The sequence below is a fragment of the Lithobates pipiens genome, unplaced genomic scaffold (genome assembly GCF_037356315.1).
Source record: "Lithobates pipiens isolate NorthernLeopardFrog02 unplaced genomic scaffold, aLitPip1_a1.2 Scaffold_8, whole genome shotgun sequence".
NCBI classification, from domain to species: domain Eukaryota; kingdom Metazoa; phylum Chordata; class Amphibia; order Anura; family Ranidae; genus Lithobates; species Lithobates pipiens.
In genome coordinates, this window is record NW_027507903.1 from 537,717,709 (window position 1) to 537,735,579 (window position 17,871).

A 17,871-nucleotide genomic window follows, 5' to 3' on the forward strand; every position below is an offset into this window, starting at 1 on the left:
AAATTACACCCCAAAACACATTCTGCTACTCTTCCTGAGTATTGCGATAACACATGTGTGAGACTTTTACAGTGTCTGGCCATATACAGAGGTCCAACATGGAAGTGGTACCTTCAGGCATTCTAGGAGCATAAAATTACACATCTCATTTCGTTGCTACCTATCACACTTTTGAAGGTCCTGGAGCACCAGGACAATGGAATTACCCACATTTTGTAAAGCAAACACCCCAATGTGTATTCTATGAGGCATGGGCTGCAAATAGGTACTCGGACGGGCTGGCGACAGGTACCCGGGTACTCCGACGGGCTGGCGACAGGCATTTGGGTACTCAGATGAACTGTGACAGGTACTCGAGTACTCAGATGGGCTGTGACAGGTACTCGGATGGGCTGACAGGTGCTCGGATAAGCAGATGGACTGCAACAGGTACTTGGGTACTCAGATGGACTGACAGGTACTCAGACGGGCTGGGACAGGTACTCGGGTACTCAGATGGGTTGTGATGGGTGGTGACAGGTCCTCTTTATTGGGGGGGGGGTGGGGTAATCAGTGTGATTGGTGTGGACAGTAGGCGGCAACGAGATGTTACCGCAATCTCCTCCTCACACACGATCAGTTTGTGAGGAGGAGAACCCGGTAACATCTCGTTACAACGGTTTGTTTACATTGGCTCTTTACTGCGATTGGGGTTGGGCTGTGTCAGGGTGACAAGCCACATCCCCAATCGGCGCACTGCACGCGCACGAGCACTGTAACGGCAGAGTACATGTGACCGGCTGTGATTGGACACGGCCGGTCACATGTATCGGGGGGGGGGGGGGTGGATGGGGATGAAAATCCCACAGATCGGGGATGGGCTATGTCGGAGGGACACACCTCATCCACGATCACCGCGTGGCGGGCCCTGGGGCCCAAAGGAACGGCGAAATACCAAGGCCGTAATATGACGTCCACCCAGGATGGGAGATCCCATCTGTGGACGTCATAGGACTGTGGCTGGGTATTGAAGTGGTTAAAAGCCTTTACAGGTTACTAGTTTAGTTTAGAGTTATACAGGACATATGGCCCTAGAATTATGGCTCTTGCTCTGACATTTGTAGGGATACCACACGTGTGGTTATTTTATTAAAATGTATTTATTTTTACATTGCACACAATTATTTTTTTAAATCAACTTTACTGCTATAACACAGGATAAACAGCAGCCCTTGTAATAGCATGGGCTGCAACAGGTCCTCTTTATGGAGATATCTGGAGTCTAAGACCCCAGATATGTTTCTGGCCTCCAAAGCAGCAATTCCAACCAAGATACTTTAATCTGCAGCTTCACAAGTCAACAACAGCTTGTCAACAAACAAACTTAGACCAGAAGCAGAATCCTCGTTGCTCACAGTTTCTGATCTTGCGTCAGTTCCTCTCTTCTCTGTGCAGTGCACCAGATCTGCACTGGTCAGAGCTGTCCCAGGCTCCCCAATTGGACAGGAGAGCCCAGGAAAGGCAGCAGCAACAGAAGGAATGGGACCCCTTTCTGCCGACTGTAACAGTGATCCAATGGCTATATTGACCAAATTAACTATAAAACTACCAAATTAAAGAGATAGGAAACATGGAAATCAGCTTTAAGTCCTGAACATTTTTCAGTGTGAAAATGTGGGTGCAGTTGCTGATGCTGACCAAAACACAAGGACACCTAGAATGGTTGATGGACTATCACGGTACTGATACAATGACTCAGTAGTTGTAGTATAAAAAAAAAAAAAAAAACTTTAATACAATTCAGGAAAAAAAAAAAAAAAACAGACATTAAACAATACCCCACAAATCACTGACAAATCCCCCATAGAGCCAATTTCTTCCTCAACCCCTCCCTCCCCCGTTCAATTCTCCTTCCTTTTCCCTCTCCTCCCCTCCTCTTTTCATTCCCCTCTTGGGTTCCCCGTTTTTCTCTCCCCCCCCCCTTTTCACATTCCTCCCTCTTCTTTCTGCCCCCACCTCCCCCCCCCCAGCTTCTTCCTCCCTTTTGGTCCCTTTCCTCCCCCTCCCTCCCTGATTCACAAGATCACTCAAGGGTGCCTGCTGGGTCTCACCATTCTGTTACTCCACCCTTAGAGTTATCTTACCATCCTTAAACCTATTTATCAACTTCTTACCAGAGACGGTCACTTGCAATCCCCCTTGTCCAGCTTGGGGGGGACGGGTGAGCATCTCCCTTTTTCAATCTTATTTATCCAATGTTTTTTACATTGTTTTTATGCTTTGTCTCAATGTATTATCTGTTTCCTAGACGTTCTCCTCCTGAAGAAGCGGTTAATACTGGAAAACCGGTAGGAGTATAATCTTATACTCCACCGCAACATTGGCTCTAGGGGGGAACTCAGTTGTCAGTGATTTGTAGGGTAATTTTTAATGTCTGAATTGTATTAAAGTTAGATTTTTTTTTTTTACTACAACCACTGGGTCATTGTATTAGTACCGCGATAGTCCATCAACCATTCTAGGTGTCCTTGTGTATTGGTCAGCATCAGCAACTGCCCCCACATTTTCACCTTCCCAATTTCCCACAACAAGATAACCAATGTTATTGACATTACCTGGCAGTGGTAATAATGGTAGGGCTGATCAATGTATATACACATATACTTTTTTTTTTTTATTAAAAAGGATTAAAGTCAATATGTAACCACTTCCATACTGGGCCTATTCTGGCACTTCTCTTACATGTAAAAATGATCTTTTTTGCTAGAAAATTACTCACAACCCCCCCAAAAATTATTATATGGTTGTTTTTTAAGCAGACACCCTAAGAAACAAAATAGCGGTAATTGCAACTTTTTAGCTTGCACTGTATTTGCGCAATCATTTTTCAAACGCTTTTTTGGGGAAAAAAATGGTTTCATTAATTAAAAAATAACAAAACAGTAAAAGTTAGCCCAATGTGTTTGTATATTGTGAAAGCTAATACGTCACGTGAATAGATACCCAGCATGTCACGCTTTAAAATTGCGCACACTCATGGAATGGCGCCAAACTTTAGTACTTAAAAATCCATAGGCGAAGTTGAACATTTTTACAGGTTACCAGTTTAGAGTTACAGTGAAGGTCTAGTGCTAGAACTGTTGCACACGCTCTAACGCATGCAGCGATACCGCACATGTGGTTTGAACAGAGTTTACATACGTGGGCGGGACTTGCGTGTGTGCTTCTGAACGAGAGCTACCAGGGACAGGGGCATTTTAAATTTTTGTTTACTTAAAGCGTCACTGGTGGGCGATTCCTACGGTGTCTTTGCAGTCACGATCGGCATCTTTTTAACCCCCGGCGTGATGATTTCATTGCTAAGGAAAACTTATAAAAAAAAAAAGCAGTTCCGGCGGTTTCCATTTTCACTGTGGGCATTTGAAGCCCACAGGCATTTACTTCCTGGATGCGATGACGCTGAGCTCCCAGCATCCACCGCTCCATCTTGCACATGCTCATTGAGTGTCCTCTTTGTTTTCCTTCCTCTTGCCTCGTGTGCTATAGTGGTAATGGCAGATAGAGCTGCCTGCCCACTTTCAAAATGGAAATTTTGGACACGCCCTCATCACGTGACCGGCGTCCTCCTTCCAAAATCTCACGAGATTTCGGCATGACTGTGTCCCCCATGAATTCCTGGGAAATAGCTAAAAATAAAGTTCCCAGGGACCATTGCGAAGCCGATAAACATGCCTACTCCCACAGGAGGAGAGCCCGGAAGTTGGCATAAACATTAAAAATAAAAGGTAAATACTGCATATTATTTTATTTCAATGGTCATAACTGCATCTATGTTCCAAAGCCATTTGAATAAGATGAACTTGCAATTTTCTGTACAAAACCACTTTAATTTTTTTTTTTTTATCACTTTTATTCCCATTACAAGGAACGTAAACTGGAATGGAATTTATTGTGACAGGTCCTCTTTATGGAGAGATGCAGGGTCAATAAGACCCCACATCTCTCCTTGAGGCTGAAAAGCATGATAGAGAAAAAAAATATAAAAAAATTTACTGATCTCATGCCGATAGCTTTGTTTACTTCCAGGAACCCCTGGGCATGATGTCATAACATCGCACCCAGGCCTCCGAAGGTCATAGATGTATAACTCTGAAAAGTTTACCAGAAATCTCTATCGCCGTTATCCGGCACTGGCCGATTCTTTCTCTGGGCCCCCGAAGGCGACAGGAGGGACAGCCCCTCCCATCGCCTATAAGAACGATCAAGTGGTGGAACTGCCACTATGATCATTCTTATTGTGCACAGAATCACCAGCTGGAAAGAATGCTATCTGAATTCAGAGATCCCAGCACAAAGTCAAGGACATCATATGACACCCAAAGGCAGGGTTCTCAAACTAGTGGCTCTCCAGTTGTTGCGAAACTACAAATCCCATCATGCCTCTGCCTGTGGGAGTCATGCTTGTAACGGTCAGCCTTGGAATGCTTCATGGGACTTGTAGTTTTGAAAATGCTGGAGGGCCACCAGTTTGAGACATCTGCCCTAAGGTATTGAAGTGGTTAGAAACCATGAACTTTTTTTTTTTTTTTAAATTCCTGTAAAATCTGTTTCTTAGAGTACATTACAGGGCAGTTTTATTCTTCGATGATTGGGTCTGGAATGCTGCCTTGAGGTGGACACTAGTAAACAAAGCTGTGAATTACTACTAGCAGAGTCCACCTCATGTGATAGAGGTTTAAGTCTTACAGGATTTTAATCTTAAAGGCCTGTGATGTCCAAAAGCAATGATGGGGCTTGTTTAGACTAGCATTGCCTTCTGAAGTGATCAATTGTGGCTCACGTTACAGAGAACATTTTGACAAGCAATGAGGAGGCTGTATGTCACCTCCTCACCGTCTGTTTAAACCCCTAAAAACCTGCACCACTGTGCTGGTTGTGTAGTGGCCCCATTCACTTGGGTCACATTTGGTGGGCGGTACTTGCATGTGGTTGTGGGGTGTATATGGAGCAGTCCCATTAACTTGAATGGGTCACGCTCAGTGACTAATACTGCCAGCTAAACATGACCAGGTTTACTACTCTTGCTGCAGTAGGCGTACATCCCTATCTGCTTTTGCACCTTAAAAAGGGAGCCATGGGGGGGGGGGGGGGGGGGCGCTGAACTATATGTTTTTACTGTTGAGCGAGAGCATTTTTCTTCACTGGATTTTGTTCACCTTTAAAATTAAAGGGGTTGATTTACTGAAGAGAAATAGACTGTGCACTTGCTGATTTCCATCACCCAATCATGTGTAAGCAAAAATGCTGTTTTTTAAAAATTTTCCTTTCAATTAATTGGGTATTCTATGTGAAATATAAAAAAAAAAAAAAAAAAAAAACTTTACCGAAGTTACAAAGCTCTGAAGCAACTGCAAAGTGCACAGTCGATTTGCCTTTAGTAAAATCAACGCCCAAGTGGGAAATTTAAAATAAACTTTGTGTTAGATGGGCTTTTAATTAGTAGATTGCTGTCCCTCAAAGGGCATCCTCACAGTGTGCTTCATGCATGATGTTCTACAGACCAAAACTTGGAGACAAAAGAAGGTACTGACAAATTGCATACCCTGGATGTTTGACAGATGATAGATATCCACTAATCCATCTACGTCATTAGCCCACAGATGATCGAGAACAGATGGAACAGTCAAAATGGATCTGGAATCTCTAGCCATGTTTTTTGGACCAGACTTCTGAGGTATGACAAACCGACATGGAGGGATAAGGTTTTGTTAAGGCAGAAAATGGCAGAGCCTATAACCAGAATGTTCTTTCCTAAAGAAATGGGCCAAACAAAATTCCCAGGTGTGGTCAGTCATCATATAAAACAAACCTTAAAAGTGGAGTGTAAAGTGAAGATTTTGGCAGGCCAAGACAGTCTAGACTAGTGACCCTTTTTGACCCTTTTCCTAGTTGATGCAGGCTGCTCCAGGACAAGGCACGTGTGCATTCCATCAATAAGGGTATAATAGCTTGGGAGAGCCTTTAGGGAATAATACACCCTACCTGTTTGAACCTTCGGAAATCAGTTGATGTACCATCATCCTCCTCAGGAGGTGCAGTCAGAGAAAAAAACAAGGTGTGGGATTTTGGGAGAGAGAATAAGAGTGCTCTATAGGCAGATTGCCCTACATATAAATTCAGACTATACTACTAAAAAGTGTAGACAGCACCAACAGCGGGTCCATGTGTTGGTGAAGGAAATGGTTTGTTTGGACCAGCCTGGTCCAAACATTTAAAAAAAAAAAAAAAAAAAAGGTAAACGTAACCTGGTGTTAGGCTTTAAACCCTCACATATACCCAATGAAGTGAACAGCCTCAAATGATAGGAGGGATGACACAAACTTCCCTACATAAGTTTTACATGTATATCTTCTGTCTTCATATTTATATACTGTTTAGAAAGGCACCTCCTGTTAGGACATTTTCTCTTCCTTTTCTACACTGCGGTGAAGGCTGGGCATACAGCCAAGACAGCCGATTGGAGGAAAGGCACACACCCCCTCTCCTCATAGGTAGAGACTTTCAGCTATGATCATGAAATAGTTCAGGGCTCTACTAATCTATTCATGGCATCCTCCCCACACAAAACTCTGTCTGGCTTCATTATCTGTTACAGAGAATGTGTCAGGTGTGATCAGGCTGATAGAACGAGACAGCTATGGGACAGTGTGCTTTGAAGAGAGATAGCAAAACACTGCAGGTATATGTGCCCAGCTCAGATTTCATGAATCAGGTTTACATCCACTTTAATGTAAACACTTCAATACATAAAAATACATGCTCACTGAAAATAAATTTTTTACATACAGATTTTTCCTGTAAGTGCTGTATTGTGCTTTTGTATATATTTTATTGATTATGGTCAGGACAAGCCAGGAGACTATAAAATGGTGCATATTTTGCATTCTGCCTTTTTAGGCTGTTTTTAATATTTTCCAGTTACCCCTTAACTTCTGTAGAAAATACATTTACTGGGCTCAATATAAAATTGACATGTAATAAGTCAGAGTATTGATTCTTCCCTTTCACTCTGTAGAGCTGTGCCCTCTTCCACTCTACTCTTTTTGGAAAACCCATAGTGCTCTGTGATTTGTCAAATGTGATTATCTTTTGGTGGGAGGGGGGGATTATATAAATCTTAAAAAAAAAAAAAAATTGACCAAAACCATCAGTCCTTTTTTTTTTTAAGATATTTTAATTGTAAAAAGGGAATAAAAAAAGGAGTGTACTGCAATTAGACTCCTCTCTATACCTCACACCTCTGTAGGAAGGTCTTTGTTAGCTGCTACTGTCTTTGGGTCAATGATCTTCTCAAACATCAAAGGGGAAATTCAGAAGCAGGCCACATCCTGTGAAAGATAATTCAGCATACAGTGCAGCCAGGTACAAATTTACATTACACCCCTTTCCTTCTGCTTTATATAGAGGTAAATCAGACAAACGCTTCCTTTCAGCTATGTAATCTAAACTTAATGGTGCTCCCTTCCCAAGAGGTACATGTAAGTGCGTCTATTTCACAGCAAAGCATGTTGGGTCCACAGTGGTTGCATGCATCTCGGGAAACCCTCACTACCCAATAATGTAATATGAAACGGACCTTCAATATAACTGGCTAGATTTGTGTACTCATGTTCATTTTCAACTCTGTCAGTTACTATTTTTGTGAGAGGATCCCATTAATTTTCACTTACTGTCAAGTTTGGAGACAATAGCATGGTTTCAGAAGGGAAGTGTATGAACACATAGGGGCTGTTTTACTAAAGGCAAATATACGGTGTATTGCAAGTACACACACAAGGAAAATAAACTACATTTTTGTTTGTACATGGTTGGATAATGGAAACTAGCAGAGCATTCCCTCATATCTAGAGCAAATGCACTTAGTGTGTACTTGCAGTACATTCTCCTTTAGTAAATCAACCTCAGTGTTTTAAAACCACCTTTTCAGCAATTAAAGTACCATAAGGTACCATTTCCCCCCACTACCTACTATCAACAGGTTCAAGCACTGCTGTGAGAAAATTTTTTGGGCTCCCATTCCACTGCTAAAAGATAGCCTTTATGGTATGCCAATATTTTATTGTTCAGAATATGAAGTTTGGGTCAGAAAACAACCACACCTTTGACTTCCATTCCAAATTGAAACCTAGATTTATATTACTAAATAAGAGAAAAAAATAAAAAAAATAAAAAAAATAAAAAAAAGGGGGGGGGGGGGGGGTGATTGAAGTGTGCTACATGTACCAAAGTTGGTCAAGCAGGATGCACAGTAGGTTCTTACTGACCAACAGCTTTTGGCTATTACAAGCATTATTAGGCCTCATGCACACGAGACGCAGTTAAACGCGCGTTCAGATGCAGTTGGACAGTTTTTTCAACTGCCCCTGAACTCATTCAATGTTATCCTATGTGTCCATGCACACAGTCTCGTTTTTTTTCCGTTTTTATGCAGTTGCGTTTAATCTCGTTTTTCCAGAAGCAAAAAAAAATGCGTTCAGAAGCAAAAATTTCCACGTTTCAGCCGCAAAACGCGGTAAAGCGCGGCAAAACGCCGCTACTGCGTTTAGCCGCGTTTGCGTTTATATGCGTTTTTAAAGGTGACCTTTTTTTTTTACATTAAAAATCTCAAAAAATGATTGCAAATGATGAAAAACCATTAGAAAAATATTTTAAACAATTGCAAGTGGACAATCCACAACTTGTGGCAAGTGACATGGCAGGTGGCAAGTGACGTGGCAAGTGGACAATCCACAACTTGTGGCAAGTGACATGGCAGGTGGCAAGTGATGTGGCAAGTGGACAATCCACAACTTGTGGCAAGTGACGTGGCAGGTGAAGTGGCAAGTGGAAAATCAACAACTTGTGGCAGGTGACGTGGCAAGTGGACAATCCATAACTTGTGGCAAGTGACGTGGCAAGTGGACAATCCATAACTTGTGGCAGGTGACGTGGCAAGGGACGTGGCAAGTGGACAATCCACTACTTGTGGCAGGTGATGTGGCTGGTGACGTGGCAAGTGGACAATCCACAACTTGTGGCAGGTGGCATGGCAGGTGACGTGGAAAGTGGACAATCCACATCTTGTGGCAAGTGACGTGGCAGGTGATGTGGCAAGTGACGTGGCAAGTAGACAATCCACAACTTGTGGCAGGTGATGTGGCAAGTGACGTGGCAGGTGATGTGGCAAGTGACGTGGCAAGTGGACAATCCACAGCTTGTGGCAGGTGGCATGGCAGATGACGTGGAAAGTGGACAATCCACATCTTGTGGCAAGTGACGTGGCAGGTGATGTGGCAAGTGATGTGGCAAGTGACGTGGCAGGTGATGTGGCAAGTGACGTGGCAAGTGGACAATCCACAACTTGTGGCAGGTGATGTGGCTGGTGACGTGGAAAGTGGACAATCCCCAACTTGTGGCAAGTGACGTGGCAAGTGGACAATCCAAAACTTGTGGCAGGTGACGTGGCAGGTGATGTGGCAAGTCACGTGGCAAGTGGACAATCCACAACTTGTGGCAGGTGACGTGGCAGTTGGACAATCCACAACTTGTGGCAGATGACGTGGCAAGTGGCGTGGCAAGTGGACAATCCACAACTTGTGGCAGGTGCCGTGGCAAGTGACACGCTAAATACAAGTACACTGCAGCTCTCACAGCTGCTGCTACTCACTCTGGTCTCACAAAATTGCTGAAATAGTTAATACTGTTTTTTTGAGCTGGGGAGGGTCTATGATGTTAGCTTAACTAAACGCTTCTAGACGCAAACGCGGTAAAACGCCGCTAAATCGCGGCTAAACGCGGGTTTCAACATGTGTCCAGCAGCGTTTGCATCTGCGTCTCGTGTGCATGAAGCCTTACAGCATCAAGAATGCCTCCCACTTCTGCCCTCCGCTAAACTAATGTGTGCAGTTGTACAAACAATGGGAGAGGGTCCTAGCAGCCACCAAATCCACATATAAAAACACAGTGTCCCAAGTCTTAGGGGTCCAGTGTGCTGCTGGACAATCTACACAAAATGATACATTAGCCCCTGGATTTTATTTTATGGCACTGGGTATGCAGGGTTCATCCAACAGTTGCAATGATAGGAGCACCAAATGACAAATAGAAGGGGAGTGTGTGAAGAAGCAATGATCATGCAGGGTAAAAAAAAAAAAAAAAATCCCTCAACAGAATACAACATTGGGGTACCGTATTAGTTAGCACTACAGAAGAAAAAAAATAAATAAAAACGTGTGAGTACTTTTTTTCAGATAATTGCAAAAATGAGCAAACAGTATGACCAGGCAGCAGGAAAAACGAATAGTATTCTAGGATGCATGACTAGAGAGATCACCAGCAGGAGGATGGAGCTTCCGATTCCTCTATATAGATCTTTATAATACCGTGTCAAGGTCTGGAGACCTCGCTTACAAAAAGATATGTGACAAGACAGAACAAATCCAAAGACCAGTAACAAAAATGGTAAAAGGTCTGGGGGATAAAACATATCGAGAGCGACTTTAGGAATTTAACATGTACAGTCTAGAGGAAAGAAAAGGGAAGACATGATTGAAACCTTTAAGAATACATCAATTGGGTGAATAAGGTTCAGGAGGGCAGTTTTTTCAATATGAAACCAAAAACACGGGACATGACCTCAAATTAGCTGGAGGAAAGTTAAAAACTCATCTTAGCATTTTACTGAAAGTAGTTGCTGGAATTCTATTCCAGGCATCAGAGGCAGTGAGACAGTCAACATTAAATGGCTTGATACATGCCTGGGACAAAGATCTATACTACTATAAAAAATAAAATAAAAAAAAACAAACAAAACCCAGGCAGACTTGTACTACTTGCTCTCTTTTTCTGCTGTCACTTTTCTTTAGGTAGAATATTATCATGTGTATAGCAGGGGTTGCACTTAACGGAAATACCTGGAAATATGTGCAGAAATGTATGAAAAGATCCAATTATAAAGAGCTTTCTGGGTTTGAGTTGCCCTGAATTGCATTTTTTGTACAAAATGAGCACTTAGGAAGTGAAAAGAGGCAAAAAAGGAGTAAAGAAGCAATGTTGAGGTCAGCTTCAAGTCTTTTTTTTTTTTTGGTAGACAGCAGAGAAATGTTTATCCATGTTCCTACAGACATGGTATGGACACTGAAACTGATTAATGTAAAGATCCTTATTCATAAAGAGCAAATGAAGCATGCCATTTTAATATATATATTTTTTTTTATTTCTGCAAAACGCACATTTTTTTTCCAGCACATAGCACAAACCCTAGATATTTAAATATAAACCCAACATTTAACCACCCTCACCAGCTCCGTATGCTTGGCCTGGTTGCCTGTGTCTGGAAAGAGTTACATTATATTTGGCTTTGCAATAAATCTGCACTTCGAGGAGCAAGCGTGGGCTCTTCATTTAAAAAAACCGATGGTCCCTTTTAACATGGTTGCCACACCTCCCTCACTTTGCTTCATGGCTTATTCAGAGACACTGCTTTCTGCAGGAACATTTTAAAACCAGTTACAAAGTCCAGAAATAAAATTAAGAAATAAATAGAACAAATAACTATGGCTGATCGTTGTAGGTCTCTGCAGCATTGTAAATATTTAAAACTGGTTAAAAAATAAAATAACCTGGAGTTAACACACAGTCACTGCCATTTTGCCTCCATAAAAGCACAGGAGGACATTCTGTGGCCTGAGCTACTGTAAGTACGCAGCCTATTGATTAACTAGGAGCTGCAGAAATGACCAAAGTATGAATAGTAGCTCATGCCACAGTAATGTCACTGGTCTCAGACAAACCAGTAGACCCGAATATTGGTTTAGCACACAATAACGGTCTAGGCTACAATATAGAGGCAAGAGACACTTAAGAAATTCAGGTACATGCGGCTTCTTTCCCTCTGTCACGCGAAATTATATATATATATATATATATATATATATATATATATATATATATATATATATATATATATATAATTCCCCCCTCTGTTGCAGAGCGAATAATGCAGGTGTTGCAAGGCTGCAGGCCCCTTTTTATTGCATGTACAGTAGGTGACGCTGCTGGGGTTACTGAAGCGCTTATACTGAAGAGAAAATAATTACATACAGTGACAAAGACACATTACCACAGGGATCATTTCCTGTATTATATCAATATTCGTGTCGTGTCAAATTTACCTATTCGGGCAAAGACTGTAAAATAAAAGATCAAGTTGGCACCAGAATCTTGTGGTGTCCGTTAAAACCAAACCACCCTCTCCCACCCCACAAAGGAATGTGTTATGACTAATGGACCAGCAATAATATACAATTATACACACACATTGTATGTATCCTTACATATAAAAGTGTGTAAGTTCATACACACACCTGCTTTGTGCTCTTAGCCGTCTCCTCTTTCTGACTGGGAGCCCTAAATAATAAAATGGGCGGCAGGATCCTGCAATCCACTGGCTAGACTTTGCAGGTCATTTTTCTTAGTGGAGGAGTAAAAATGGGCGTACAGAGGGCCCTAAGGGTGCTTAGCAGATCACTGGGGAAACCTCTGCCCGGCCATGGAGGTAATAACTGAAGAAACATTGCTGGTATCTCAAAATGATCACATCTGCAGATCTTCATTTTAGCAGATAATGTGCATGAGACTTTCATAGAACATGTAAAGCAGGGTTATGGTCTGTAGAGATGACCTCCAAAGCTTATGGAGCAGCACTGAAGGACTTAAAATAGTGCAATGATCAAAAATGTCCAGTGATATTCCATGTCCACTTGTGGTGTGGAATGGGCTCACTCAGATCAGGTCTTGTGCTCAGATTTGCTCCCATCACCCATTTCATTCAAAGTTGGGCTTGGAAATAACAAATATATAGGTATATTGTACAAGGGGCTCAGTTATTCTCAAAAAGGGACAGAAGGTCATCATTGCCACTGTTTGGAAGGTCCGGTGGCCCCAGGTACGAGAGCAGCTCATCTGGATTGGTCAGTTCAGGGAGAAGCTGAAGGAAAAAAAAAAAATATATACATTATTATGAATACAAGCTGCCAAACGCTGATGAAACAGCATAGGAAGATGTTTCAAGTACTCATACATATATAATCCTGTGAATGTCGTTTAAAGTTCACTATAGGCCATGGGACTCTATAAAGATTCCTGTAGACAACATACTGCAACATGGAAGAGGCCTTATTTACATCCACTTTTTTTTTTTTTTACCACCGATATGGTTTATTTTATATTTACATTTTATAAACAATTACATGCAGACCACGATGTCCAGCAAAAGTGACATCAAAAAACGGGAATTTGGAAAGGGGTGCATACCATGGTCAGCAACTATTCCCTTTTGATTTTTAAACTGTTGCTGCAATTCCTCAAACTCCCCTGGTAGTGTTTTCCTAGCCTCGGTCACCATCACTTTTACTAGATAGCTTGGCCCACATGTAAAGATAGGAGGAAAAATATAAATAGAAGGAATGTAAAAATAGGGGGGGAAAAAAAATTGAATATCCATAATGGAAACTACTACCACCGCCACCACATGCAATAACCACATACAGTTATACTATTTGTTTTGACATTCCTTTGCACATGTTAGGTCTGAAAATCACTTAAAACCCCCAAAACCTACAATTCCTGAAAGCAGAGACCCTGGTGGCAGTTGCAAAGATCTTACATGATAATTACATTTCTGTTTATTAAACCTATATTTTTAATTTAAAAAAAATAGACAAATTGAATTTACTGCATACAAACAATATTAACCAATGTTTTGCCCAAAAAATTTAAATACATTTTTTTAATATTTTAAGTACCTAGCTAACAAATATGTAAAGCCTTAAAACTGTGCAAGCCTGTGAAACCGTGTAAAAAACTGCAGTACCCAAAATTGTCCAACCACTAAAAACTAAACCGCAGCTGTTAAAAACAAAAAAAAAAAAAAAAAAACAAACAAAAAACAAACAAACACACCTGCAATGCAGTGGCATAATGTGCTAGTATGCAGCGCTACTAGTGCAGTATGAAATCATCACCATGGAACTAAGCCCTCCAGCGCTGTGCTTTCACCGCTGAAAGGGGCCGACATCTTCCCCTGGCTTTTCTTCTGGGTTCACGCGCTCCAGCTATTTGATTGGCCTGAGACGTCATGAGGTCACTCCCACCCATGCGCATGGGAGCCTTCTGTTCCAGCACGAAGCTCTGGCAAGGTATGACGAACCTTCAGAGCGAATGCATCGGTGACGCAACTGGCTGCATCCAGTGTGAATATCTCTTAACCACTTAAGGACTGCCTCACACCGATATACGTTGGCAGAATGGCATGGCTGGGCACAAGCATGTACCTCTGTACGTTGCTTTTTAAGTGTCCAGCTGTGGGTGGGGAGCGTGCTGGTGTCCTGCGATCAGGTCACACAGCTGAAGAACGAGGAGAGGTCTGCGTAAACAAACCTCTCCCCGTGCTTCCTACTGTGGCTGTCACCAATCGTCTGTTCCCTTTTATAGGGAAAGACGATCAGTGACGTCACATGCCAGGCCACGTCCCTCTACAAAAAAAAAAAAAAAACGCAACGTCATACATAACACCTACACTGCCCCCTAGTGGTTGACTCCTTCACTGCCAGTGTCATTTACACAGGAATCAGTGCATTTAAATAGCACCGATTGCTGTATAAATGACAATGGTCTCAAAAATGTGTCAAAAATGTCCGAAATGTCTGCCATAATGTCGCAAAAACCGCAGAGGTGATCAAATACCACCACAAGAAAACTATTTGTGGGAAAAAAAGGATGCCAATTTTGTTGGGAGCCACGTCGCATGACCGCGCAATTGTCAGTTAAAGCGGCACAGTGCCGAATCGCAAAAAGGGGGCTTGGTCCTTCGGCTGCAAATTGGTCCGAGGCTTAAGTGGTTAAACGGTGCACGTTTAGGAGATATTTATTTTACCTACAGGTAAGCATTATAGGCTTGTTTGTAAAAATTACCAAGCGAGGTTTACTACTGCTTTAATTTAAAGTCATCAGTGAATGATGACCCAATAACCACTGCTCACTCCAGAGTGCATAGCGGTACATGTATATGATACGAATATGTGGTAGTGTCGTTTTTGTACTTGTTTGATTTTGTATGTTTAGAGAAGGAGGTGGCTTCTTTTAAAATATATTTTTTTAATCCATTAAAAGTTTATTTTATTTAAACAGTTTCAATTTTTTTTTTACTTAAAATTTATTGCCATTACAAGGGCACATGTACTTTTTAAGAAGACATCAGGGGATCAAACAGACCACCAAGTTCACCTCACACTTGATCAATCCCAAACAGATGTAGTGATCTGGTGGCTATACAGCTCACCGAGTCACTTCTACATAAAGGCCGACAGCCAGCAGAGAAAAAGTAAAAAAAAAATCCCAGCGCAGCCAGACTTAATAGCTACTGTAGCAGTGGGAGGGTTATAAATGTGCTTCTGTTTTTTTTTTTTTTTTTTTTAATCATGTCGTCAACTATCTGAGGCAGAGAAACCCTGCAATGGGTAGAGTAGCACTGTTGCATTATTTTAAATTCCCCTAGCTTTAAAACAAAACAAAAAGGGAAGGGATAGTGGCATGATACATTGACTTATATTTGACATTTGCTGGCAGCTCTAAAAGCAGATTTTTTTTGTTTCTTTAAGCAAAAAATAAATTTAAAAAATGTATATAGGAGCCTTACATCAAGTGGGGGTTCGTTCACATCTCCAGGACCCGAGATTGCAACTGAGGGGTTAAATGCCAGATCACCCCCAGGCTGAGCCATATTTGGTCTTGCTTGGTTCCGGTGGTGTAACTGCGGCGACTGACTGTTCATGTTGGAGGTGTGGAGTGACTGTACTTGATTATGGGATGGATCTATCCGCCCTGTGCCAGGCATCTGTATACAAATGAAAACTGATTAACAGTTGAAAAAAATATTCTTGAACACATACATGTATAAACATGACAGCACTCCTGTATTTTATCCCTCAATTAATTTATCATGACAGCACTTTTCTAAACAGACATGAACTCTGATCGATTTCAATTTAAAGTGGCCACATAACCCCAATGCAAAAAGTTTACTGCCACTTTTGTGCCTGTATCAGACAGAACTATTGTATTGTTGATAAGGTCTGAATAAGAAAAGACTTGCTCCCACAATGCAATAGAAACTTCTCCAACTATATAACCCAATTTGAGATGGCATGATCCTTTGGAAGAGGCAGGTGCAGACATATTCAGGGCCTTGGCTGCATATTACAGCATAATTAAAAAGGAAAAGACTAAAGTTTTGTTAACTACACAATAAGGTAACAAAATGGAAATACACCATACAAAATACACTGCAATCTACCCTAAGATTCATTACTGTTCACAATGAGCTACTGTAAAAGTTGGGTGTATTGCAGGCAGCTTAGTAGAAAATGCTTAATCCTTCACCTAGATCTGACACACCTTACCAGGAAGAGCATAGTATTGGAATAGAAAAGGCTGACGCAGAGAAAATCCTGTGCCCTTTGACTTGCATACTCCAAGATTTCAGGGACCAAATAAAGAATACCAAGTTAAAGAACACTGGCCAAATGGAAATTTCCTGATTTCACTAGATACAACCAGCTAACTTGCTGTCAAACTTTGTGCCAGTGTCCATCCCTCCACTGCATAATGGAGATGAACAGTACAACTTGGGTATGAGATGTAGCAAAGGAAAGCCCTAGCTTTTCTGAATCCTCCACATTAGCCCATGATCAGATTAATTTACTGCATACTTCCATCTGGGAAGAGTCCTGTTCTTCAGCCTTAAACAGCAAAGAGGCAGCAACAGGGTCTTTGCACAGAGACTCTACTGTCTAGGTTGTCAAGATTTTATTGCAATTTATGCAACTTAAAATCTTTGTGGAACAATCTACTCCTAATGTCCTCCCAGCATGGAGAAAAGTTGCTCTAAACCATAACCACCGTACATTTTCAATTTTTAGAAGTTACCAGCAATCCTTTATTTCCACTGGGCTACAGAACTACTGGGTAATTCTCTTCAGTTGTAATGAGTCTTCAAGGTGCCGATTTATAGTGCTAGTGTTTCTCAAAAGACCTCCAACCAAAAGTATTTATCAACAATATAGTTGTGTGTTGAAGGCTGCTTTCACACTGCTAGTTGCAAAAAAAAAAAAAAAAAAAAAAAAAAAAAAAACCCACACTAAAATAAAAACACCAAAAAAAAAAAAAAAAAACACACGGATAAAAAACATTTTTTTGGCGCTTTATGCACCTGTTAAAAAAAAAAAAAAACACCCTCACCAAGAGTGCAACGGCGGGTACGTTTTTGCCACGTTTTGGACAAGGTTTCCATTCATTTCAATGGGGAGATGCTTTTTTATTTATTTTAATGCATCAAACATGCAACAAAAGTGCAGCAGGCAGAACTTTTAAAAATGCAACTGACCTGCAACTGGCTGGTGTGAAGCGTTCTATAGAATTTAGTTGTCATCCATTTTTCTTCCTAATTTAGTAAGGCAAAAATGGAAGAAAAAAAACAAAAACAAAAAAACTGATCAGTGTGAAAGGGTCCCAACACTCAGGATTTATGTACATTAGTAACAGTTGTGATAGGGACAGGGAGAACAAAGCTTCAGGATGGGTTCGTGTATAGTCAAAGCGGCAGTCTAATATTGGTGTCTGGTACGCTTTTTGCCTTCTACATTTTGGAACAAAATTCTAAAGATTACAGGCTACAATTAATAAGTGTACATAGCTGTGTATACTCTGACAGGTTCAACCTCAGCTTGTGTAAATCAGAAGTTCTGACAGCATCTAGAATTTACAAATAATGGTAGCCAAGTATTTTGACTCTGG

General features: G+C 41.4%; 1 protein-coding gene across 5 annotated transcripts in view; it reads right to left on the reverse strand.

The window, feature by feature from the left end:
- Positions 1-11,209: 11,209 nt before the first annotated feature.
- ZMIZ2 (zinc finger MIZ-type containing 2) overlaps positions 11,210-17,871 on the reverse strand; it is a 74,880-nt gene continuing 68,218 nt past the window's right edge. For 3 of the 5 annotated variants that reach the window (XM_077469646.1, XM_077469644.1, XM_077469645.1), the window contains exons 18-20: positions 17,462-17,518; positions 15,716-15,913; positions 11,210-13,006 (exon numbers count right to left, since the gene is read on the reverse strand). In XM_077469646.1, the coding sequence (XP_077325772.1) occupies positions 12,899-13,006; positions 15,716-15,913; positions 17,462-17,518 (363 nt within the window). In that variant the 3' untranslated portion in view covers positions 11,210-12,898. The remainder of the gene's footprint in view (positions 13,007-15,715; positions 15,914-17,461; positions 17,519-17,871) is intronic. The other 2 variants (XM_077469650.1, XM_077469647.1) reach the window with 1 other exon arrangement.